Source organism: Lethenteron reissneri, chromosome 25, assembly GCF_015708825.2.
Source record: "Lethenteron reissneri isolate LAM-NWPU_2019-01 chromosome 25, ASM1570882v1, whole genome shotgun sequence".
NCBI classification, from domain to species: Eukaryota; Metazoa; Chordata; class Hyperoartia; order Petromyzontiformes; family Petromyzontidae; genus Lethenteron; species Lethenteron reissneri.
In genome coordinates this window covers 10,525,133-10,550,572 of record NC_083803.1, presented here as the reverse complement: position 1 = coordinate 10,550,572, position 25,440 = coordinate 10,525,133, and the positions used below count along the sequence as shown (strand labels likewise).

General features: G+C 44.2%; 1 protein-coding gene across 3 annotated transcripts in view; it reads right to left on the bottom strand.

The window, feature by feature from the left end:
* USP34 (ubiquitin specific peptidase 34) overlaps positions 1-25,440 on the bottom strand; it is a 79,853-nt gene that overhangs the window by 22,432 nt on the left and 31,981 nt on the right. For 2 of the 3 annotated variants that reach the window (XM_061559254.1, XM_061559256.1), the window contains exons 24-57: positions 24,766-24,865; positions 24,229-24,388; positions 23,561-23,687; positions 21,918-22,080; positions 21,581-21,681; positions 20,582-20,944; positions 19,736-19,846; positions 19,470-19,592; positions 19,198-19,281; positions 18,971-19,057; positions 18,135-18,338; positions 17,582-17,664; positions 17,367-17,407; positions 16,704-16,828; positions 12,350-12,502; positions 11,861-11,968; positions 11,629-11,684; positions 11,338-11,458; positions 10,722-10,905; positions 9,454-9,617; positions 8,824-8,889; positions 7,745-7,891; positions 7,443-7,499; positions 6,881-6,958; positions 6,667-6,761; positions 6,187-6,359; positions 4,864-5,026; positions 3,313-3,391; positions 3,042-3,095; positions 2,750-2,845; positions 2,528-2,592; positions 2,176-2,251; positions 1,969-2,016; positions 654-719 (exon numbers count right to left, since the gene is read on the bottom strand). In XM_061559254.1, the coding sequence (XP_061415238.1) occupies positions 654-719; positions 1,969-2,016; positions 2,176-2,251; positions 2,528-2,592; positions 2,750-2,845; positions 3,042-3,095; positions 3,313-3,391; positions 4,864-5,026; positions 6,187-6,359; positions 6,667-6,761; positions 6,881-6,958; positions 7,443-7,499; positions 7,745-7,891; positions 8,824-8,889; positions 9,454-9,617; positions 10,722-10,905; positions 11,338-11,458; positions 11,629-11,684; positions 11,861-11,968; positions 12,350-12,502; positions 16,704-16,828; positions 17,367-17,407; positions 17,582-17,664; positions 18,135-18,338; positions 18,971-19,057; positions 19,198-19,281; positions 19,470-19,592; positions 19,736-19,846; positions 20,582-20,944; positions 21,581-21,681; positions 21,918-22,080; positions 23,561-23,687; positions 24,229-24,388; positions 24,766-24,865 (3,921 nt within the window). The remainder of the gene's footprint in view (positions 1-653; positions 720-1,968; positions 2,017-2,175; positions 2,252-2,527; positions 2,593-2,749; positions 2,846-3,041; positions 3,096-3,312; positions 3,392-4,863; positions 5,027-6,186; positions 6,360-6,666; positions 6,762-6,880; positions 6,959-7,442; positions 7,500-7,744; positions 7,892-8,823; positions 8,890-9,453; positions 9,618-10,721; positions 10,906-11,337; positions 11,459-11,628; positions 11,685-11,860; positions 11,969-12,349; positions 12,503-16,703; positions 16,829-17,366; positions 17,408-17,581; positions 17,665-18,134; positions 18,339-18,970; positions 19,058-19,197; positions 19,282-19,469; positions 19,593-19,735; positions 19,847-20,581; positions 20,945-21,580; positions 21,682-21,917; positions 22,081-23,560; positions 23,688-24,228; positions 24,389-24,765; positions 24,866-25,440) is intronic. The other variant, XM_061559257.1, reaches the window with a different exon arrangement.

Here is a 25,440-nt window from a genome sequence, read left to right as displayed (position 1 = left end):
ATTACTTGAATTACTCATCACACTGGATTCATCCACTGTTGGAACTATAATGAAAGTAATTAATGCTAAAATTACACCCTTGATTAGGTGTTCGATTATTCGTGTACATTTTTTCTAACGTTCAGTAAAAAAAGGAGCACTCCTGAAGGCAACAACGACCAAAATAACGCACTGTCCATGAGAACGAAACCACAATGCATACAAAGTAGGCATGGACCGTGTTTCGTCTCTTAGCATCTCCATTCTGCCATCTCTGGCCTCGTTTAAACTATTAAAATCACGAACGTTTACGTGTGAATGTACTTTAACAATATAACTGCCATGATGAAGTTTCTTTTTAAAATTTGTAATTGTGGAATACTTTTGTTGTCGTCTGTTAGCCGAATTGCCTTCAAAAAAGGCCTTCTTAGCTCAATGTGCTTTACTCGGTGGGAAATAAACCTCCGATTCTGATATTATCATCAAGTGTTTCGCCACCACTTCAGAATCAGAAATTACAGACATTCCGGGAAATCTGATAGTCGCACCACCCACCCGCCCACTTGACCAATGAACAACAATTGGTAAGCTGATGGTTAGGCACCAAGAGGTACTGAACAACTAGCCCCTTGCCCCCCCACACCATGGGACACACAGCTGAGGTCAAGGCCCACCTCGCACGCGGCCTGGCTGTTATTGAACTGCTTGGTCAGGAGCTCGATCCACTGGAGCATGGTGGGCTGTGAAGAAAAAACAAACGGCATTTTTGACAAAGCATTATAACTATCAAAAGCTAACCATCGGTGTGTCCTGGATTCTCAATGATTTTCAAATTTGATGGCTGACAGTTAAGGACGGAAGAACACTGGCAAACAGAGTGGAACAATGCGGACGTTTAGAATAAACCCCCCTCGTTCGATACCCAAACATCACACCTCCTGGCTTTGACATTCCTCAAAGATACAGTATTAACCATCAATCGCATCAAAACATCAATAGGTCCCATTTCCTCATCTCCTTCACAAATGCTAAATTGATGACAAGCCACAGATTGTGGCCATGGAATCCAGACAACAGAGGAATAATGAAACTACACAAACTCTCTCCTGAAGCCCTCTCGTGGCAAGCAGACCATCATTGGTATTTAGCTCCGGAACATAATTCCATATGCAAGAGAACAGCGATTTAAAATGTTTGTCTTTGGCTAATTTTAAGATGGCTCACTGTAAATTCAGGGCCCCAATGAGCAGGAGATACGAGGCATGCAACAAAGCATCGATCCGATTCTTATGCTCACTATACATGCATCAAATTGTGCGAGTAAGAATCAATTATTTTCCGTCGTATACATTGTACGTAATTGCAGCCATTAGAGGTGCTACATTCACCAGTATTAAAGCTAAAACATGACAAACGCAAGGGGGTGAATCGTTACATGTGGAGTGGATATCCACTGCAGGAGCCACGAACAAAATGTTAATAGTCCTGTAAGGTTACACTCAACAGGAGTAAATTAATTTTGGCTACGTTATATAATCTAGATGTAGAAACAAACCAAAGATCCCCCCGTATAGCCTTAACAGACTATTGGGACAAGTGCTGTTCACGAGCACCTATGAAGGCCGGCACGGCACACAAGGGGGTTGGTGGCCAACGCCACGCCCGGCCGCCTTTGTCTCCCTAGTGGCAATGTTTACACACCGCACCAGCTACTCATGTGAGTCTGAGTCGACCTAGGGGAGGCCCAGGGCCAGTTCAGATAATCGTCACTGGTGTTGGCCGTGAGTGGGAATCGAACTTTGGTTGCCAGGTTCGTAGTGCAACGTGCTAACCGCTACACTACACATACACACAATTTATATCTACATGCAGCTGCAGCTCTTAAAACACTGCACTAACCCCCATTCACATGCTGCCAACCCGATGAGATGTGTTGGTGTAATTTCTGACAGGCCTTTAAGGAAGTGTTTGTATCTTGAAAACCTTTACCTTTTCCTTCGAGTGAATGAATGTTTCCAGCACAAAGGAGGTGCTCAGCTGAAAAACAAACACATACTCAGAAACATGAAATAATACACATGCCACCAAAGTGACCAAAATTACAAATGTACGAATCACAAACCGAATCTGCCATTCATGGGATAGGCCACGTACAGGGCTGTGTTGCACATACACGCACACACACTGCAGGTGCACCTTGGCAGTCATGAGGGTCACAGCCTTGGGGTCGGGCAGAGTGCTTGGGATGTAGCTGCACAGCTGCCACATGAATCTGTCCCACGGACAATACAACACAGAGCAACACAAGCTCATGTTTCATATTCAATTCAAGGAGCAAAATCCATTTATAATTTTTTTAAAAATCCCGATTCCACATGGATTAAAACACATTTTTTCAAGTACAATCCACCTTCGTGCAGTACTTATGTAATTAATGTTAAGTATGTAGAACTTCTTTCGCACCGTATGTAGCCAACCGTGCTAATCGGAGGTTCATCATTGTGAAAGTGATAACCTGGGCTAAAGAGAATTTAAAAAAATTTCCTACCCGAAGTAGGTGTGCTCAAAGATGTTCTTATCTTGGAGGAACTGCATGTTGTCGTGCCAGATCCACTGTAAGCGACACACAAATGCAACTCAGCCGACTTGCCTTTTACACGACGAAATGCTCACAGGTTCACACGCATTCACGATATGCAATAGCTTTTTGATGAATAAACGAGTGTGCGTGCCGTTTGCAGCAGACGTGACAGCGGGGTATACTTCGGACCTCGAGAAGCTCAGGGGGAATATCAAAGGTGGACTCCTTGCCCACATCCTCACTCGATTCTACCCGCTTGTAGAACAGCATGTAGGCACTGTGTGTCTGCAAGGGAAAAGTGTCGGCCACGCGCGTTACTTTTTTACGGCGATGCCCATTGCTGTGAGGGATGAGATGCTTCAGCATCTCACTCCAAATTCATACTTTAGTAAAATGTTACAATTGTTGAACTGCATGCAAAACTGAGCTCAGGCACACACACAAAGCTTAACAAATGCTTTTGAGTAGACATAAGACGAACCTTTTCAAATGAGAAGTCCATAAATTTGTCGGTAACAGAGTCGTATGTTTTAGTCTGAAACACAAGAAGCAATGTGGAGATTTAAACAAATAAACAATGGCAAATCCTCATGTTTAACACTCCAGAATTTCATATTTTACTTGAATGACTGCCGCTTATTGGTATTTCGCAGCGTAGTACTTAAAAAATGGTAAAACTCGTCAGTTACATAGCAGCGAGCAGTGTTTGTTAAACGATCAGAGAGGGCTTCGGTATTTGTTGAAAAAGATACCGTCATCTCTCCGCCGAAACACTCGGAAGCCAGCTGTGTCGAGTCAAAGGGCTTCACTTCCGCATCATTGAACAGATACCTTGAGGAGGAAGGACAAATATCAACGTTGTAATACAGGCGTTTGCATGCGGTCTAGTCGTCAAAACCAATACATTATTTACAGTGTTATTCTTTGGGACTAGGCGAGTAATGATGCATTGATTCATCAATTCAAACTGATTCTTAGGCCGATGATATATGCATAGAACTGTCCAAGTGAACCAATCAATTGGAAACTATATGTGCATGTTAGATATATACGAATGAAGTGGACAAGCCAGTGAAAAACAATACAAACGAGATGGTAAGAACATGACAACAACTCAGTCAATTCTTCAATAGAACTGGGACCATGTATATTGGGATGATTAATCGAATTACTGCTGGGTGAATCCTTAATTCCCTAAAAAAATATATCACTTCTTAAAAATGGACATTCCACTATCAACATTTGGAGAAGATATTATGAGCATGCATGATATTCTTAAATATTTAAGCAAAGTCTAATGGTGGTCAGCAGCTGGCCTTTGCTGCCAAACTTTTATCATCGGCGAGACTTACAAATGTTAAAATATGCATCGTCATCGATGTGGATTATTTTATTACACCCAATCGCCAAAGCCTATGTTCTTATAATATTCTAGCCAATGTAAATGCCTTAATCGTACGAGCTGTGTTTTGAACACTCTGCTTTCACGTGGTGGATCATAAACAAGTGCTTGTGGGGAGAGGAACGAGCCAGGTCGCGTGGACTCCAGCGACGTCTGACCAGAGATCTCCCCTGGAATCTGCTCTGGGGAGAGGCATGGGACAACACTGGGTAAGGCCACAAGGGCACCACAGGCTGCAAGAGAAGCCACCTCCCGCTACTTTGATTTCACACGTATACACTGCAGCCTGCGAAGGTGCAATTTATTTTTGTTCAATCCGCATGGTTCCACAATTGATGTGGAACAGATAGTCCTCTACTTACGACGACCCCATTGTAAGTCAAAAATATCGTAAGTCGAAGATGGCCTAGTCTACCCAGGAGTCTTAAAGAATGGTGATAATTTATCAAAACAGAGCAATTTACAGTACCGTACTGTATACACTATATACTGTATGTATGTATTAATTACAATACTGTATTGCACAGTAAAATGTAAAGTAAAAAAACAAGGTAAAGTCTTAGCCTACCTATATGATCTGCAATTTAACAGAAAGTTTTTTCAGGAAACAATCCTAACTTAACTCCGTCGACCGCTGGTGAGAGTGAGAGGCATCACCACACAAGGCGGGAGATGCGTACAGTACATCCCGGCAGCGTCCCAACGTACAGTATCGTACCTCGTACGCTGCTGCGTTTGCCTGCCCCGCGAAATTTAAAATATTTTACAATTTTGTCGTATCGCTAATCGCCATCGTAAGATCGAAATATCGTAAGTCGGACCATCGTAACTCGGGGACTATCCGTAATAAAAACGTCCAGAGCACCTCAAGTGCACTGTGGCGGTGAGCTGGTGTGCTCACCACTTGTTGTTGCGGTAGGCTGCCGGGTTGATGATGTCTCGGATGAAGCTGTAGTAATGGCCGCCATCCGCGGTGCCTGTGTGGACTGTCACGCCGATGAGGTCGTACTCGTAACTCTCCTCCGCCTTGGCCACGCCGCCCGCCCCCTCCTCCACCTTCAAGCCTGTGCGGCACAAGACACAAGAGTTACACAACACATGCGGCATTCATACTGCACAGGCTGTGGTTTAAATAAGCGTTTGAAATTGGAGACGGGAGCAATACAAACAAAATAGAATTAAACGACCAACGATAACAATTACCTCACCTGCCCCGATATTTTTTAACACAGGAATTAAGTGAATATCGCAAAATTGTATTCTCGAAGGTGAATCTTTGTCCTCGAGATAATGTTTAATGGTCCAAGTGCCCTGGATCCAAATTAACAATAATATAACAAGTGTTAATGGTTGAGACCAGACTTCTATGATGCTTCAAAAACAAGTGGGAGCATCAACTTGCAGATTTCTTCTCTACATTTGGTAAAGGTGTCTCAGAGCTCTGAAATGTGTGGTCATTACAAAAAAAGTATTTTAAGAATGCACCGTGCATATTTTCCCTCCTGTCAGCTGAAGTGTGACAATCGACTTGAATTAATGCTTTCCATCCTTGCCTGTCATTCACCAGCTATGTTGCTTTAGTCACTCACCTCTTCTGTTCAACAACATTCTTAATTACATCAATCCAGCTCATTCTCTGTCTTCCTTGTAGCGGAGTATGGATCGCTGTTTGTCGCATCCTTTCTCTATCAATTCACAAATCATGTCGACAAACTTCTTGATTTCTATCTTGCATTATCTGCACAAGTGCCATCTCTTGAACCCCTTTTTATATTTTCTTACTGCAGAGCACTTAAAAGCGAACACAGGAGACAAGTAAAGACCGGAGAAAAGTCTACACCGGGGAAAACTCTACACAGGGCAGTGTCCGACTTACGAACGGGTCCCGTTCCTGAGGCCCGTTCACAAGCCAACAAAGTTGGTAAGTCAGAACACAACAGAGTACTGTATTTAAATGCACAGTGTTAGAAAATGTTCTACGGTTCAACAAAAACGGGAAGCATTGTTAAACTCATAATATGCATGACTGTAACTAGTTCTGCGGTTCTGCCCGCAAGTGCGAGTCCGCTTTTGCAAGTAGGATGGTTAAAAACAAAAATATCTCATGGAAGCTCGTTCGTAAGTGCGGATGTTCGCAAGTCAGGCATTCGTAAGTCGGGGGACTGCCTGTATAACATCAGCAACTGGCGCCAGAAGTGGCAGCGGTTTTGAGCGGCATGCGTACCTTCGGCGCGGTCGCTCCGCCCCATGAGCCACCGCTCGGTGTAGGGCGTCATGTCGAGCCTCAGCGGGAACGAGAAGTGAGTGTTCACCTTCTCCTTCATCATTGTCACCATGTTGAACGTATAGCGCATGGTGTTGAAGCTCAGGATCTGCGGCAGCTTCTTGAAGCAGGCCCTGTCCGCAGCAGCAGCAGCAAGTTGTGAAAACGCGAGCAGCTTTGTTCACAATTTACACAGTTTTCAACACCACTCATGCTATGTTCAACTGGTGATCTTAATAGTTAAAAATGGTGACGCGTTTAACACTAACGGTACCCGAGAGAAGCGCTACTTGTATTTATCTCGAGGCGGGTGCCAGAGGTCTCATCAATTGTACAGTGTATAACAAAACATAAAAGCAAGCTTGAAGCTTTGAGTGATGGGGTCATTTGGAAAATAAAGCCACCATTGTTCGCAAACTTCATCTGAGGCTGCCATCGCACCGTTTCTCGGCGCGCACTTTCTTTCCACACTGCGAGCAGGTGTACATGTTGTCCCCTTCCAGAGTGTCCTTGACAGTCACCTCGTCCAGCGACTCCTGGAAAGGAAAAACCAAATCGGATTCATGCAAAGGCGTAACCAGACGTCACTACGTTGGTGTAAAAGTAGGTCCCCGTTTGCACACTTCACACAAGGAAATCTGGAAGGGTTGCTTACGTAGATGTTCTTCATATCTGCCACTTGGCACCGCACCGTGTAGAATTCTTCTACAGTTTGACTGACGTGGTCACAGTCCTGCAGCAGGGCACAGACAGCCGCGACTCCAATAAGCAGGATTGGCTATGTATGGTGTGAAATAAGTTCAACAACCTACAATACACAATTTTTTAATTTTACTAGGTAAGGCCCACTCTTTTTCAGAAGTGACCTGGCCACGCATTATAGCGCAATAGCGGCTTATCATGTGGAAATATATAGCAGTCAAATAATCGAAATGCACGTTTGCAAATGGAAAAAAATGGAGGACCCGAAGAAAAATCCACGTGACCACGGGGAGAGAGAACACGTAAACTCCAAATATACAGCAGGCATCAAGGTCTGGATCGAACCCACGACCTCCTATATATCAGGCAAGCTAGTTAACATCTCGCCACCGCAGCGCCCCATCAAACCCAACCCCCTCAGCATCCAGCTCATTGCCCAAAGGGCAGAGATGTGTTCATAAGCACCACGAGCATTTGGGTTCCCGCGTGCGTTGCAGCCAACTGGCAGCACTCACCAGCGATACGACGTTGTTTGTAATGACTCCGCCGAATAAGGTCTTGACGGTGTTTTTCTGTGGGGTGGAATTACAAAAAAACATCCTCACAATAATATCTGTACGTATTTCAATTATAAATTGAAAAATTATTTCTTTAGAACCTCCGATTAGCACGATTGGCTACGTACAGTGCGAAAGAAGTTCAACATAAATACAATGGAGTGATTGGAACATGCTGGTACAACTCAATTGTTAAAATTAACGTTTTAATGTCACTGCTCAAATTTGGGAAGCGCTGCCTGTGGCTGTTATGCCCTCACCAGTTCTGGGCTCATCTCCTCAATTTTGGTGATGAGGTCAGTGAAGAACTCCGTCATGTCCTTTTGCTCTCCCGTGTTGAGCGGCAACTTATCCATCATGTAGTTCTTGCAGAATGATCGAGGGTTGTAGGCCTTGCGCTCGCTCTCCTGGTGACGGATTACGCAGCACGCCATCGGGCAGCGAGAGAGGGGGGGTACACGAGGGAAGACGGGTGAGTGAAGAGTGAGACTTACCTCCACGTTCAGCTTGTGCCTGTGTGGCCCTCCCTAGGATACACTGGTGACCCTGGCATTGTATGTCATTCGTATAATGGCAGACGAACTGTCCCTTTGGAAAGTATACCTACGACAATGATTTATTAATATATATTTTTGGTCAGATTTCGCATGTAAAATGCCAATGTGTGTCATGAACCCTCTTCTACCCGATGCAGTCAAATAAATGAAATTGTCACGTGAAAACGTGTCAATGTTGATTGTTTTAGCACACCGGCATGCTGGAGCACAATTCACAACAGTTAACGGCCGGGTTTGACATTTCGCTGGTAGTAGCAACCAGCATCATCAGGCGCTTGCTAGAAATGTGAAAATCTCCTCCAGTCTTAGGCCTTAAGTAGCGTGATGTCATCAACACACTCCCACATCAATACCCAATCATACAATATTGTTGTGATCGAGCATGCCGGTGTGCTGAAGCAATATATATTGGCACACTTGTTCAGGTGACAACCATATTTATTTGACTGTTGGGTTGAGGAGCGTGAACGACACACATTGGCATTTTACTTAAGCGATCTGACCCAAAAATAAATAATGATTCATGACATTGGTCCTGAAAGCCAACATGTTAAATATACTTACTACAGCTGCCTTGTCCACTTTTAGATTTGTGATGCTCAAATTATGTTGTACTAAGCATAAAACATATTTGAGCTTCATCATAACATGAGTTACGGTGAAACTCTAAAAAAGAAAGTCCTTGTTTGTAAACAAACTGAACTAAAGCCTGACTGAAAAAACAGTGCACAATAAACAGCACCGCAGAAATTAAACATTTGTACAAGAACTCCAATACTTACCATCAGGTATGTGAACATCTTCTGTAGCTCAAACAAGGTGGTTTTGTGCTTCATGTCATCAGTATACTGTAAGACAAGATATATGCATTGGGTGATTATTTATTCATGAATGGACTGCGAATGACTAGCTGCTAATGATGATGATGACAAACATAACAATGACAACAATTAGGAGGATTATGATGATTACAAACACAAATGGCTGTTAGAACAAGGGTTACACTTTAGAATTTGTCAGACTGTTATAAAAAACGATTAAACTTTTTATATTATCAGGTAAGGCCCACTGAGCTAGATAACTCTTTTTCAGACGTGACCTGGTCATGTATGATAGCTCCACGAAGTGGCTTATCATGTGGAAAAGGTATAGAAGCCAAATACTCTAAACATATGTGGATATGTTGATTCTAAATGTGGAGGGAAAAATCCAAGCGACTACAGAGAGAGAACATTCAAACTCCAAATACACATGCGTCAGGGTCGGGATGGAACGCACGACCTCCTGCATACCAGGCGAGGGAGTTAACATCTCGCTACTGCGGCATTCATGTACGTGCCCCGTACACACATTAAAACATCACGGAAGCATAAAACACAGGCACACTGCGCAATGGGACGTGCGGCACCCACCTTGGCGGTGAAGACTGCCTGGCGAGCCTGCGGAATCATGTACAGCTGCTGGATGGTGGAGGCCATGTAGCAGGTGGCGCCCAGGTTGGTAAGGCCCACGAGGCGGCAGTCGGCGCGCACGTCATCGTGGGGCCAGTAGTCCCATTTGTACGGTGCGTGCGAGGCTGTGGAGAACGTCCCACACCGCCCCTAGGTGACGCAGCCACCAGAGAACTTGCCGCACAACCCAGCCTATCGGCAACGATGGTGAGGTAGTAAAAAAAAACTAAATTCCGTCGCTTGGAAAATACTGCTGCCATCATTGTTGGGAGAGGAACGAGCCAGGTCGCGAGGACTACTGGGATGATGTGTCGGATGAAGCTGTAGAATTGGCCACCATCCGCCGTGCCAGGACAATGGACGTTACTTTAGAGTGTTATTTTATTTGACAGTCCTTTACAGTCTACAGCTGGATGAAGGCCTCCTGAAACCATGTTGGTCATGGGGTTTTTTTTTATCATACTTCACCACACTGGTCAGTGCGGGTTGGCGAGTGGGAAGCCCAGGACTGGTTCAGATATTACTCGCTACATATCTTAGCTATGGAAGGGGCATCGAACTTCGATCACTAGGTTTAGAGAGCTGTGTCCTAGCCACAGCACAAAGTGCCCTGCCCTCGTGGGTGTCTTAATGCAAGTACCATGAACATGTGTAGGAAAAAGACCATGGGGTAAGGTTGGGCGTTAGGGACAAGGTAAAGACGAATCATCAGATGAAACTCGGTTGTCAGAGGGGGCAATATTCTTCACTACAGTGCCAATTGTGCAAGGTACAATTTCGGAACCCTGTAATTTGTGTATAAAGCAGTGGAACCCTCGATGTTATTTTTCAGGTGGTAGTATTGCCAGGAGACAGCTCTGTTGTTGAAGCACCAGGGCCCCAGTTTGTGAGATCCACAGCTTAAATCATGGCCAGGGTTTATATGGTGCATTGCCTCTCTGGGATAAATCGTATGCGCATTCAGGTGCACAGAAGTATAAACCGACTGCTCACTTGATAAAATACTATTTCATGGAGTTGTACTTAGGAATTCCACTAGAAAATCAAGATAAGCACATCCCAGTGCTCGTTAACACACATGGATGCCTTCCGTTTCTAAGCCACCCGATTATTCCAACCAGGAAATCACAAAACCTGGCGAACCCTCATGCCGGGACAACATATGATATCTCCCGCAAAATGTGCAGGTGTTTGTGGTTGTGTGCGCAAAGGGGTAGGTGCACACTCACTCTGCACGTGTTGAGCCATGACCCAGCAGTGCAGCAGGCGGTAACTCTCGGGGCAGCCCTTTACGAGCTCCACCAGGAGGTCGTAGGCAGCGCCCCGCGAACCCTGCGACTTGCACTTGGGCTGCTGGCGGTCCGCCATGCTGGGCAGCAGGAAGAGCAGGTTGAACACCTCCCTGAGGAATTCCTGCAACCCGCACCAATATCCTCCACTTAGCCTTATCGACTTTTGGGATGGTTGTTAGCGAGGACGTGGGTGCAACAGGACCCGTGTGCCTGGATGTCGTCTGCCAGCTAAGTACATGTCATGATTCATGGCTTCGTAAAATAAAATTTACTTTTACGCTCAAAATGTATCTAAAGAATGCAGAATTATGTACCAAGGAATGTATGACTTATGCAACTTCAACGTACTTGCATTTAGACTAACGGAACAAAACATTCAGAAGATAATACAAATCAAACAGTAGAAAGAAGCCAAAATATTATCAATTGTGGAATCTAATCGTGACCCTGAACTGAGCCATATCATCGAATCGTAGAAGGGAAAAGTGAATTTTAACACGTCTACCAGGTAGTCAATTTAGGCACTCGCGCCGGCTCCCTTGAGCCGACTGACCTGGCCGTCCCGTGTGAACTTGAACGCCGGTTTGTGCTTCATGACGGCCGTGCACAGCTTGAGCAAACCAAGGAGGCCCTCGTCCTCCATGCTGCTGTCCCTCTGTTCCACGATCTCCCGGCTGCAAAACAATGTAAACCGAGCAGTCCCCCCATTTTAGGCTGTGGAAGACTTTGGCAAAAGGAAGAGAAAAAAAATCTTCACGTTTGGGGTGACCAGAGATGGAATACAGTCCTGTTATTCATATATACATAAATGTCATATGTAGGTTTAACTATAATGATAACTCACCTCTGTATGCAGTCCGCCAGATGTCTAGCCATGGCATCTAGGTCCACCAGCGTTACCTGCAAAGCAGCACACATGAAAATAGCCACCAATTGTGTCACTAGTGTACGAGCCATGATGGATGCAATGTCAGGACCATCCAAGGAAACAACAATAATCAGAGCGACCACACTCCAGCATTTCGACAGGGTTACAGTGAGACATTTTGGCTGGACCAAGGTCATAAAAGCAGCACCTGGTTGGTGTCCTTCACGTGGATGTTGTTGATGAGCTTCCCGAGCAGCCAGAAGTAATCCTTGCAGCCTGGCCGAATTCCCAAGTCCTCTTCATCTTCATCCAAGTTCTGTGAGCCATACACGAGCAGAATTTAACCATGGATGAAAAGCTCCATACCCACTAGCACACCGATAAATGCACAGCCTCACGTAGTTTTCTATCTGGAATCATCGCTTCTGCCGAGGATGTACCAAGTCTATGTTGGAGATGGAGAAATGTGGCATGTAGTCTTTAGGATCTTTGTTCGATTTACAATTCATAAGGGGAAAAATTAGTCTGCTTTGGGTGAACTACACAGGCCTTAAGTTAATAGGAACTGCATGCATAAAAATGTCGTCTTTACATTGATACGCTACCACTTTGTAAAACTCCCATTATTGCAAATTAATCTTAGCCAATTTCCAAGCAGACACACTCTGGCTTGCTTGCTGGCACAAATGCCCAACACCTTAACGGGGCGCATGGCCTGAGCGTCCGGCAGGAACTTGAGCAGCGTGGAGACGGCGAGGAGCAGGAAGGAGCGGTCGGCCGAGTCTCCGCCCTCGAGGCGCGTGACACACAGCCGGTAGAGGCTGCTGGCCGCCTCAGAGCGCACCGCCACCTGCGCACAGGGCAGCACACACCACTCTGCGAGTGAGAGTCCTCGTCCGTCACAGCCGGTGACTCTCAGTTTCCCGGAGTTCTAACGGAGCCTATTGAATGCCCTGCCTGTGTAGGCTTGGCTTTGGATTTTTCCGACGATGTGGTTGGCAAATAGTTTTTAACAGTGCGGAATATATGCCATGAACGTGATAAGCCGCGTTTGCTGTTCAAAGTGATATGCCAAAGATACATAACTCAAGTAGCATCTGAGCGCTTTACTTTTCTTATGCAGTGTTTATTTAAATTTGTGCCACACTTGGTTACACATCCATGACCAGTCGGAGTAAAACAAATATTAAGCGAATTACTTTAAGTGACAACAAAACAAGTAAATGCATTTTAACACGTAGGCTTTCGCGACCAATGTTATTCATAATCAACGATTTTTGGGTTTAGATCGCGTTTATTTATAAATGTGTCGTAACCCTCCACCACCCGACACGGCCAATCAGTAAAAAATGTGTCACGTTGACAAAGACAAATAGTTCACTGCTTTAGCCCACCGGTGTGTTGAAGCAACAACATTCACAATTTGAGTACGACGTTTCGCTGGTAATTACAACCAGCATCATCGGGCAATTCGCCAGAATGGTGAGGCTCTCCTGTGTCTCCCGTTCTTATATAGAGCAGCAGCAGGATGACGTCATCATTAACTCATTAACTCATCAGGTGCAAAGATTCAAGGGGGGAGTGATTGTAATTATATACTAGATTAGTAATCAGGCTATTGTTACGATGCGAGTTGTAGATTAGTAATCATTTGGAATGTGTTTTATTGTGATTATGCTACATTAGTAATCTGTTAGTGGTTGTTTCCCTTATAAGTAATTGTAATGTATCTTATTTAATAATACGCTTCCAGGCCGCACTAAGCCTGTAGCTGTCTGAGCGATTAAAGTTATTTCTGTTTCTCTCAATTTCAATCGATTCTCTAATTAGTCTTTGCCAGTAGTAACTAGTTTTACACAACACTTCCACGTTGTCAAAATCAATTGAGTGTCCCTGTTGGCATGCATGTTCTGCTACTGCCGACAGTTGTGTTTGTGATAGTTTAATATTTCTCTGGTGTTCTTTAAGTCTTACACTAACGTTACGCCCTGTCTGTCCAATATAGCATCTGCCACATACACAATTAATCCGATATACACCTTCTGTTGATAATTTAGGTAATTCGTCTTTAGTGCACGTTACTAGTTGTTGAATTTTGTGTACTGTACCAAATCTTACTGTAATGTTTTGCTTTTGCAAAACACGGGCTAATTTATCAGTTACTCCTGAGATAAATGGTATTTTTATTGTTTTAATAATCTGATCGCTTTCAGCAGTGTTGCTTTGCGATCGTGATTTGGCTTTTAGTGCTCTGTTAATTTGAGCATTATTGTAGCCATTCTGTCTTAGTGCTTCTTTAACATGTTTAATCTCTCTCACTAGACTTTCACCATCTGACACTGTTTTAGCCCGATGTATGAGCGTCTTGATAAGAGAGGATTTCTGAGCTGGGTGATGATGCGAATCTGCATTCAGATAGGCATCAGTGTGCGTTGGCTTTCTGTAAACGCTGTGTGTTATTTTACCGTTTGGGCCATGCCCAAGTAAAATATCCAGGAACGGGAGTGTGTTATTCACCTCCATTTCCATGGTGAACTGAATGGCCGGGTTTTGTGCATTGAGATGATTTAGAAAATCGTTAAGTGTATCTTTACCATGTGGCCAGACAACCAAAGTGTCATCCACATATCTAAACCAAAAGGATGGTTTTAATGTGCTCGAGGCAAGTGCTCTGGTTTCAAAGTTTTCCATGTACAAATTTGCTATAGCAGGAGATAAAGGAGAGCCCATTGCTGCACCTGATGAGTTAATGAGTTAATGATGACGTCATCCTGCTGCTGCTCTATATAAGAACGGGAGACACAGGAGAGCCTCACCATTCTGGCGAATTGCCCGATGATGCTGGTTGTAATTACCAGCGAAACGTCGTACTCAAATTGTGAATGTTGTTGCTTCAACACACCGGTGGGCTAAAGCAGTGAACTATTTGTCTTTGTCAACGTGACACATTTTTTACTGATTGGCCGTGTCGGGTGGTGGAGGGTTACGACACATTTATAAATAAACGCGATCTAAACCCAAAAATCGTTGATTATGAAGTAAATGCATGTTTGTTCATTGGCGGTCCTTTAAAGATGTGAATGAGCAGTGTGAGCGCACAGTTGCAAAAATCGAAATGTACCAAACTGGGCCCAAGGCATTATCTGCTTCATTAGGCAAACTCAGATGGGAAGGCTCAGCAAGCAACCCGGCTTGTGAAACGCTCTTAATGATCACGTTATTAAGACACAAACAGTGTACCTACCACACACCAGTGGGCATTCCAGCGAATACAAATTAAAAGAATGGGCTCAATGTATGAGATAACTAAAAAACGATTGCACAAGCAAAGCAGTTATGATGGAAACAAACAACACCTCCCAATGCTTCAAATTTCAGGCCACAAATGTACACACAAATGTAGATTGAAAAAATCATCTCAATCTGACGGCCTGGGGATTTTAACTAGTAACTTGGTTATTGGCAAAGGGTGTTCTGGACTAAGGCACAGAACAGAATAAATATACCTCAAAGAAACAAACCAATGTCACATGCACTAAACGAAATTCCCAATAAATATGCAGCAACGCCTACATTAAAGCTATGGTGGTAACTTGCAGAGCACTAATCCATGTTTTACAGGGGTTATTTACCTTTGAGCCCCCCAACTCCACGCATAATTCCATTTCCCTTTGCTAGACATCCTATTCGTTACGCATTCAAAAGCCAATTAACAAGCGCAGACTATCACACACACCCCTGCAAGCACAGCCATCCCCAACCTCGTCTTTTGGATGGCAGCCACTGGGGAAGAAAGATTAAAACCGTGCCCAGCACCGCAAACGTCTACCATCTGTGCTACAATTACAACCTGCCGTATCAGGCCCCTGCCATCTGTTACTCCCAGCTGCTGTGCGGTTCGCCTGCAGTGCACGTGCTGATGAATGGAGCTTGTTTACCGCGTCACGTCGCTCGTCAATGGGCAACAACCTACTTAGGATTCTGTATGCTTAATGAGCACTCCAGTTTTCAATCAGACACACACACAGAAATTGAAGTGCATTACTTACAAGAGTGTACCATACCTACAGAAAATAACATAAACATTATTGCTGTATTGTTTAACCTTTTACCGTGGAACAGCATTGTAAATGAAATGTAAACTGAAGGGAAAGGTGCAAGAGGTTAGCCGAATATGCCCACAGCGCAACCAAACCCGCCAGATGCTTGATCATTAAATGTACACCACAAGAAATATTTAATGGCAGCCTCCGAATTGGTGGACTTAAAAAACACATGGCGTGGACGCGCAAATGTGTGGGCCCCAGCAGCTGTCAGCTAATGGCGACACACATCTTGCTTGGCAGAGACGTAGGGAGAATGTGTCTCCATGCAGACATCGACGCATTCAACAGACAGTCCGGCGCTGTTAAAGCCGAGTGTTTCATGCCGTCATTGTTGGTGGATAAAATTTCACGACACGATGTATAGAGGCGCACATTCTATTTGTTTTGTTTACAATACTTTGGCAACGTATAATGCCAACACAGATGTTCGCTTTCAAATTCACCTTGTTATGTATTGTGACATTATAAGTCAGCAAGGTCGGTGTGGTTGGAACTCAGCACAGAGGGGTCTCTTCCACCACCTCCCCTTACCTAACCAGTGCTTGTTTATAGTTCTTGGAAGTTCGACTGCTCCCCTCTCCATGTAAAATTTGTTTGTCACTTACAAAGAGACTCATAGTTTTAATGTGCTCTCACCTGTTAAATAGAAAAATGGAATGCCAAAAACGAATATCTTCCATTTCCAAGTACTGCAAATGAATGCATTCTTAATGTATAGATTAGTCCTCACACAAGACGCGAGAAAATGTCAAGTAAATGTAACAATATCTCCTGCAATCCTTTGCAGCAAGTGAGTCTCACATGTCTCACGTGCTGATGGGTAGATAAGGTGACCAATGACAAAATCGCACATGTACTTAATCATAATATAAGAGAGGGGGGGGGTGTGTAAAAAATAATGTAAAAATAGCCGCGACAGCTGTCGCTGTCGTTAACGAAACGAACCTCTGGCGCTAGCAGCGTGAGCTTGCAGAGCCAGTCCTGCAGCGTGCCGTTCTCCGCCAGGCTCTCCTTAACGGCGGGACAGCCGCTCGACCAGCTGACCAGCAGCCACATGGCGTAGTGAGTCACTGCAGACGGCACAGGCACGACATCACCACGCTTCCAGCCACTGTATAAACACCGTGGGTGAACAACCGATGTGTGCGTTTCACTGGCCGAATTACCCCCCACCCCTCTTCTTGTGTGAAGTATGTTTTGTTTCCAGTAGTTTACAAATGTACATCCTCTATTCTCGAGCTTACACGACTGGATTAAATGTATCTCCATTTTCGTACGAGGGAAATATTAATGCAAGTTGACTGCGCAGACGGGACAGGCAGCTGCTACAAGCTCTGCAACCAATTTAAGAGCGCTCTTGGCCTCTAAACATTTGCTCAATAACAGCAATGTGTGCAACAAGGGTTTCAACACCATCTATCAACAGATGTGGCACATGCAAAACATGTGCGAAATTTGGGGTATTTCATTATAATTTGACATGACGACTACATGTGTATTAATATTTACAAAGCACCGACAGTTAAGAGTATAATAATTATCTAACGACAGTTTAAAATCACTTGGCAGGTAACGAGACAAGTTTCCATTTTAATCTTGAATAATCACCTTCATGCCTGGACTTGTAATCAGACTGTGCCTTCAGCATCCTGGAAGGAAATCATACAAATATCTCAGAGCCAATAAGTCATCTTCAACATTAATCAATTTATATCTGATGTACAATGTGCGGTATGTACACGTTACATGATTAAATGAACAATGATTGTAGTGTGTGCCTGCGATGAGTGCAGGCACAGCCAAACTATATAATAACCGGTTACCTTTGAGGCAGATTGTCATATGTATACGCCACAGTCATGAGGTGCTTCAGGAGGTCGGTTCCATTCACGAGGTTTAGGAAGGTCTAACACAAACGCAGAGACATAACCCAGCGTTTGTTAAGCATCGTTCTCTGTTGACTCGTGCTGCATTTCTTTAGGCCATACAAGTGAAATAAAAGTTTCAAAATTTTAGAATTTTTTTTATTCGTTATCGACAGCAACATCGACACAATGCATTACGGCCAAAGAACACAATGTTAAATCCAACAACACGTACATTTTGCCTAAATATAAAGCAAGCTGTCAATAATAGCAAGCCATTCATATTTAAAATCCAATAATAATATTACATTCTCCACCAACCTGCACTCACCAGCAATTAATAAACAAAAAGCTGTACAATAATATTACATTACTATTACATGACTGCCACATACACCTTTGATTTCACCACTCCACAATTATGATAACATGCTACATGGCCACGGCCCTGAACCCCTTCGACATGAAAAAACTATGAAGCCCGTGCACTGGAGGAAGGAAGCTGGCACACCTCGGTGAGCCGCGGGATAACGTGGGTGCCCTTGCCGTGCTCGCCCGAGCTCTTGCGGGGTTTCCCGGCCCAGGCACGCTTGCGTGGTGCCTCCGAGGCGGGTGACCAGGCGAACACATCCACGTATGCCACGTCAAAGTCCACCGGCTCCACGGCGAACTGGCAAACCAGCTTCAGCAGGCATGCCAGGCAGTCCAGTTGCCACTGCATTCACCCCACCAAGTGCCGGTCGGCCAAGCACAGTTCAAGAAAGGAAGACGGATTAAATAAACAAGTTAGGAAAAAATAAAGCACGTGGATGGATTATGCGATTGCTATCCAACATGCTTTGGTTTGGCAATGAGCAGGGTGGAAGCCCGCAATGCGTAGTGTCAAAACAAAATGCGCTGCCTGTGTATTTGCAAATAGTCCATGTGCTGTGATTTGGTCTCTCCAAGTTTTGGGCAACTATTTGATCGATTTGGCTGGTTTTCATTATGGCAAGTCCCTAATAGCAATACAATAGTTATGCAAAAATGTAATTCATATTGGATCATCTTTACGAGAGTTATCCATCCATCTGTAATGGCTGGATGGATGGCCAGAGCTAATGCTTTCAAACTTAGTTTGAAAGCAGTAATAACACCTGTCAGAGATATCCTCCATTGTACTTCAATTACCAAATTTCCCATAATGCAGTGATAGGAATGCACGGTGACCACGCTGTTGCACACGTGCGAGTAACTGAGAAATATGTATGTGTAAGTGAGATGGTCGGGAGTGCCACTAGCATGGTAGAGATGACAATGAGTGGATGGCTTTGCAAGAAAGGAGCGAGGGGACGGGACGGTGCTCACCACACTCCACGGCTCGGCTTCCTTGGGCTCCAGTGTCCCAGAGAGCAACATTTCCAACAGGAGTTCAAGCCCACCCGATGCTATGAACTGTTCGGACAGAAAAAAAGTAACTCACTTTAATCGGAACCCAAAAGCATGCAGTATACACCAGATACAGATTCAACATCTAGAATTCTACTACGAGTATTTTGTTTACAATATATATGAGCAGTGGCAATGAGAGGCACCTTGCTGGTCCAGCTGCTCTTGCTATTCTCCATGTGGCTGTCGGTGGAGTCGTCAGAGTCAGGGTACAGGTCACTGTAACTGCCCTAGAATACACAACGCAGGTAACACAGAGGTTCAACAACATGTTGCCTACCAACCCCTAAAATCCAGTACATTATCGTCAATCACACTATAGCGTACACTGCCAAATAGTTGTGCGTGATTTAACATTCATCAGGAATACAAAGACAATCGTATAAGTACAGTATTGCACTGTGGGCTATAGGCTGACCGAAGAAACTGTTCGTATTCGACGGCTTGGCTTGCTAAGGGCCTCGATGATCTCCAGGGCATAGAGCAGCTTGTGGGGGCTCCTCAATCGCAGCAGGTCCTTCCACCGCACATCCGCGCTGGCCTGCACACACAGGCGACGGACGGAATGACAGCACAATGTCACTTTGCACATTGGGGGCAGCAGCGCCACTGTTTAAACAAGAGCTCGCAGTTCGTTTCGCGCCAGCTCAAGAATGCGGAATCATTCTGCGCGGGTGCGAGTACCTCCTCGTTGGAAATGTTCTGGAACGCCTGCAGCATGCTGGGACAGGTAGGAAGCAGCATGAGCAGCTCCCACACTCGGCGTGACAGGTGCTCCGCATGGAGCTTCAGGTCCTGCACAAATAAGGCCCGTGTTGTGACCGTCGCACTTATGTTTGGGAAATAGCAAGGGATTTACCAAGTAAATTAACATTAGGCATGTAAACATTGACCCCTAAGCGATTCAATGGATTCTCAATTATTCAAGATTTCGATTTTATTCTAGAAAAATTATTTTTTATATTGTTTTATATCGTGTAATTTGTATTGTTTGTTTAGACTCACATGGACTGTTCTGTTTACTCCATTAGCCTAAATGCAAAATTATGATTTGCATAAAATCAATCATTATCACATGTACGATTCAATGCTTTTGTCTGGAGCATACGAATCAATTTCAATGTATCGTGAAATACCTAATCAGCATTAACAAGAAGAACAAAGAGACCTGCAGAATCATATGAAACCAGAGTACAATCAATCTTGATTTGAAGCTTTCGTGACTGCAGGAATCCATACTTTTTGGTTCTTTCGGTAAAGTCACGTAGGTAGAAAAATAAAAGATCACGATGTTTCGATCGCCACACAAGAAACCGTCTCCCACCTGAAGACGGTCGCTTGTGTGGCGATCGAAACGTCGGGATCTATTATTATTTTTCTACCTACGTGACTTTACCGAAAGAACCAAAGAGTACAGAGTACAATCTTAAGAGAGGTACAAGTAACAAATGTGTAAACAGTGTATATATATTAATAATTTGCACGACATCAATTAACAGTATATTCACAAAGCACGTGAGTGGTACACACTTGGGCTTCCTGAGCGCTCTGCTCGCCGCTGGTTGGGTGGAAGGACATGGCGAGCTTGTTGGCGCATGCCTCTCCGTTTGACTGTCGCAACAGAGCCTCCACAGAGGCCACGACTGATGCCGTTGAACACGATGACGAATCGCCACTGCTGCCACCACCAACGCAGACTTCCTGATCTGCCGCGGAGGGTCGCAGAGACGCCAGCATCTCGAGCAGATCAAAGAGGGCGGTGAGCGGCTGTTCCTGCAGCAGGAGGATCATAGGAATATTCTCCTTCTGAGGAGGCGGCAGGCACGAGGCGGGCAGCTGCAAGCCGTCGCCCTTCCTCTCCCGCCGAGGTGCTCCCAGGGACACAAACACCATCTGTGGTGAAGAGACACGAGGCTAAGAGGCCTTGACAAGGCAGGAAGGTGATCGCACGGTAACTCGGAGAAGATTTACAACCAACCACATGCCCGGAGACAACATATGGGACACATGTAACCACGTAGGTTTCAGTAACCTTCAGCCAGGATATATATACAATTCTTAAATAAATAAAAATACCGATCTATATTTCAAGAGACAATTAGCTATAAACATCTGAAATGAGGTAGATAATGCATATGAAGCCGCATTAGCAAGTAATGTACATATTGACTCAATCTAGGAAGGAAATAGATGAGTGGGTTTTACTGAGCGCCTTAAACATTCACCACACAATCTTCCTTTTCTGGTAAATCGCCTGATGAAGCGGGTTATAATCACTAGTGAAACATCGTTCTCAAAAATTGTAAATGTTGTGGGTTTACTCTTGAAAACACAGGTGCGCTGAAGTAGTAATTAATTGGCACGTTTTGTTTACGTGACAAACCATACTATTTTCCTGTGTCGGGTGGTGGTGGCTTAATTACACATTTATATTTACACAATCTAACCCAAAATAAATCCCTTTATGATGGATGATATTGGTCGCAATAGCCTGTGTTAAACTAACGATCTTCCTGTTCGCCACTGCACCTGCATGTCCTTGAAGCCAAGGACGTGGAGTGTTTTTTCATCATAGTCTGTCGTGAGCTCGTGTCCAGACGAGATCATTCGCACAGGCCCCATCAGTCCGCCTGCACACCAAGTTAGAGAAAGTGGTTTAAATAACAGTCAAACGTGTCTCTCATTGTACATGTCTCTCATACGTATTATATTTTATTAAATGCTCTGAGCAGGCATATGCTAATGTTCCACACACAGAACACAATAACACAACACATCTTTCCCAGTGATGCCAACCAACATGTGGCTTGTGTGCCAGAGTTTTCAATTGCCCGAGCACTTGCTGGAGGTGGTGTGCGTGACTTGCCGAGCTGAGCCTCACCGTGGTAGTCGCCGTGGCGTCCCGAAGAGCCAAACTCCTGCACCTGCGCCTGCTGGCTCATCTGCTCCTTGAGCAGGCTCTCGTACCAATGCGTGACCTCGGCACGCAGGTCCGCCACTTGGTCCGTCGGGAACATCTCGATGGTCATCTGTGAAGAGGGCGAGTGGCCAGGTGGCTCAGTGATACGGTGATCGCCAAGGGGAAACGAGTAAACCACCCTTGCTTCACTGGCGAAAGTGGAGCCAGCAGACAAAGCTAGTGAGGTCTCACAGAAAGGATTAACGGATTTAATTGCAGATAGAACACTGCCAGTAGAAGCACAATAACAGGCCCCCTCTGAAGGAAGTCAGCTGCACAAGGCGGATTGGTTGCCAGAACTTTATTGTTTCGTGTACGAAGACACTCGGCTAGAATAGCGTAAAAGAGGAAAAGAAAAATTTCATTTCCTTTGATTCACATTATTTGTACCGAAAGCTCTATTGCTTCAAAGTTGTTTTGCACAGATGCTGTTTGCCATCGACCACGCATACACAAACATAATCCAATGAGTCCGTGAGATGAAAATATACATTCACAAGAATCAAGACTCCAGTGGCTTCATCATTGTTAAGGTTACGGTCTACGATTGCTACACATCATGTTAAATAAGTAACTTCAAAGCAAATGTCTTTAAATTATTTACAGATCACAAAAAAAATCAAGGTTGGACAAATTAAACTAAAATAAAAACATACAAATATTCAAAGAAGAAATGGAAAAACATCCCAGGGGGGAGGGATACAAAGGACTTCAAGTAAAATTAATGGATTACTTTGACTATTATAAGCCTATAACTCTTGGCTTAAAGCTTTCATGACTGCAGGAATTCATAATCTTTGGATCTTTCGGTAAAGTCACATAGATAGGTTAAAATCAATACAAATAAAATAAACAAAAAACTACGATTTTAAATATTAATGTGAACAATTTATGTCATGAACAAAGTTGCAATGTTAGGCTCGAGATAAACGATAAAAAAAGTCAGGGAGAAGTTTGCTCAAGCAAATTAAGATATTTGTTTGAGGATACAAGTGGAAACATAGCATAGAATGAATACCTCGGGCAAAACTTGGAAGGTGAATGAGGAAAAATAGATAAAATAAAGAAGTAAATGAGAATATGATGGAGTGCATCAGGAAAACAAAACCCTATCATAAAAAGCAATAGACCATTATAAACATGGACATCGATATAACAATATAACTTAAGCTGAAAAGTGCACAAATAGCTTGGAATAACTCTGATAGTCAAAGAAAGGAACATACGGATGATAAATTAAATTATTAAGAGACATCATAATGACTCTTAAGGAAAATAAGTGGGCTTTGTCCAGTTGAGACCGAAGAGAGTGACCACTGTGAAGATGGAGCAACGACATCACCTCATGTGCTGGTAATTGATTGCTTGCAACATCACGGAACCGTGAGGTCTGGCAACGAGTTGAGGAGGTCTTCCTTTACCAGTGCAAAGGATGACCAATAATGATGATGAATATTATAAAAGTATAGCAATATCTTTTGGGTGAGGGGGGGGGGCAGAAAAGAAGAAAACTCCCAAACCATTCAGAACCCGCTGCAAATTCTTCTTACCTTGTCGGGCAGGCCGGCTGGCTGACACACAATGCGGATGGGCATGGACTGCTTGTCGCTCAGTGCTTTCTGATGGCTGCTGATGCCGTGTCCCTCTATTTGCCACTGCCGCAAGTGGTACGCAAACCTGTTGTGTTGGGGGTTCAGCGGGTGAGGAGGAGACGACACGGACATGGCTACAACCACCTGGCACAGAAACCACCGAGGCGTCCTCTCGCCCAGCACGAGGACAGGATGGTACTTAACGACTACACGCATGCTCTGCCAAAGCCAAGGCCTGCATCTGACACCAGCTGTAGACACATAATTAACCATGGCTCAAATCCAACTGTGTTAATTCAGCCTTTGCAGGCTGCTGCGTATTTTTTTCTGAATTACTGTCTGTATTATTAAAATGAGTGCTAGTCAGTTTAATCAACAAGATTGAGATAAGCACACACTTTATTTAGAATTCCAAATTTACGTGCTCTATTGTTCAGCTGAATATGTGAAGCCTGGAATGGATTAATATACATTTGAATGTGTACTTCTAGAACAAAAAAATATCTGCATCTGTTCAATAAACGAAACAATCCCAATTAACGTCATTGGAGTGGGTGGCAGTATTTCAAGCCATTCTGCATTTACTTAGTGTACCTACTATGCCACACACAGCAGGCAGGGCTTACCTCCGCTTGAAGGCTTCCAGGTGGGTCTTGAGTAGCAAGAGGCCTCGCTCGATGACCATGAGGCTGGAACGGGGGTCCAGGGCCAGGCTGTTGGAGGCCTCCGTGAGGCTCTCCATGCAGCGGTTGATGAACTCTTGCTCCCGCTCCAGACCACTCTTTCCTAAAAAAACATACAAGTGTCGCACAAGCACAAACAACAGCACGTTCCAACCTGGCCATGGAAACACAAGAGGAGCCATGGGTGCCACACCAATAATTAGCTGTGACTAATGAGCTATCAGAAGAAATACAAGTTGCTCTTTCTGGGCATTTTCATGAGTTTTTTTAACGAGTTGCAGTACTGAAATAACGATTTCATGTCCAACAGGCCAGTGTGCAGTATCGATACACTGTAGCTCTCGACGTCTGCTGGCCAATATTCTTAATGCATCCTCTCACCAGCTCAGCCGAAACAAATCAATGACAAAAACAAACGAGTTCTCAGTGTGATTAGAAATCACGTGGGGGACACTGAAGTGGCAGGGGTTGCTGCTTTACCATTGATGTAGTAGGAGTTGATATACTGCACGGCTGCACGGCTCACATCCACCTTCTGCGCTCGCAGTGCGATCCCCCAAAGTTGGTCCATCCCACACGGCTGTGAGAAACGGCAGAATGGTGTTAAAATTGAATATCCCACATAAGCATTTATGCAGGCCCAGCAACGGCAAACAATACAAATTATCTCTATAATTCATGCATTCACTTTCATTTCAACACTAGTACATGACTATTTGGATTTAACATGCACACGAGAGATTATTACATTTCAATACTACATGGACACAGCATGGGAAATGCTGGTTTAAAAAAACTCAAGAGACATTGTAAATACTTTTTTCCAAGGACATGTTATATATTGTGCTCTTTAACAAGCTAGTGGATACCAAAACCATAAGCACATGTACCCTTGTAAAAGCAGCATGAGTAACTCTTGTCCCAACACAGCACAGGAAACAAGACTGGTTATATTTCTCCTACCCGACTACCTCACATACATCAATAACAAAATGCCAATTCTTTACCAGGAAATGTTCAACAAGTCTTTAAGATATATTTTTTAGAACGATCCTATATTGAAATGTTTGGCCAATTACAGTAACAAGTTTGGGATATGGGAGGAAACTAAGGTATTAAAAGCAAACAAGCCCACATACAACAAGGGGGTCACAC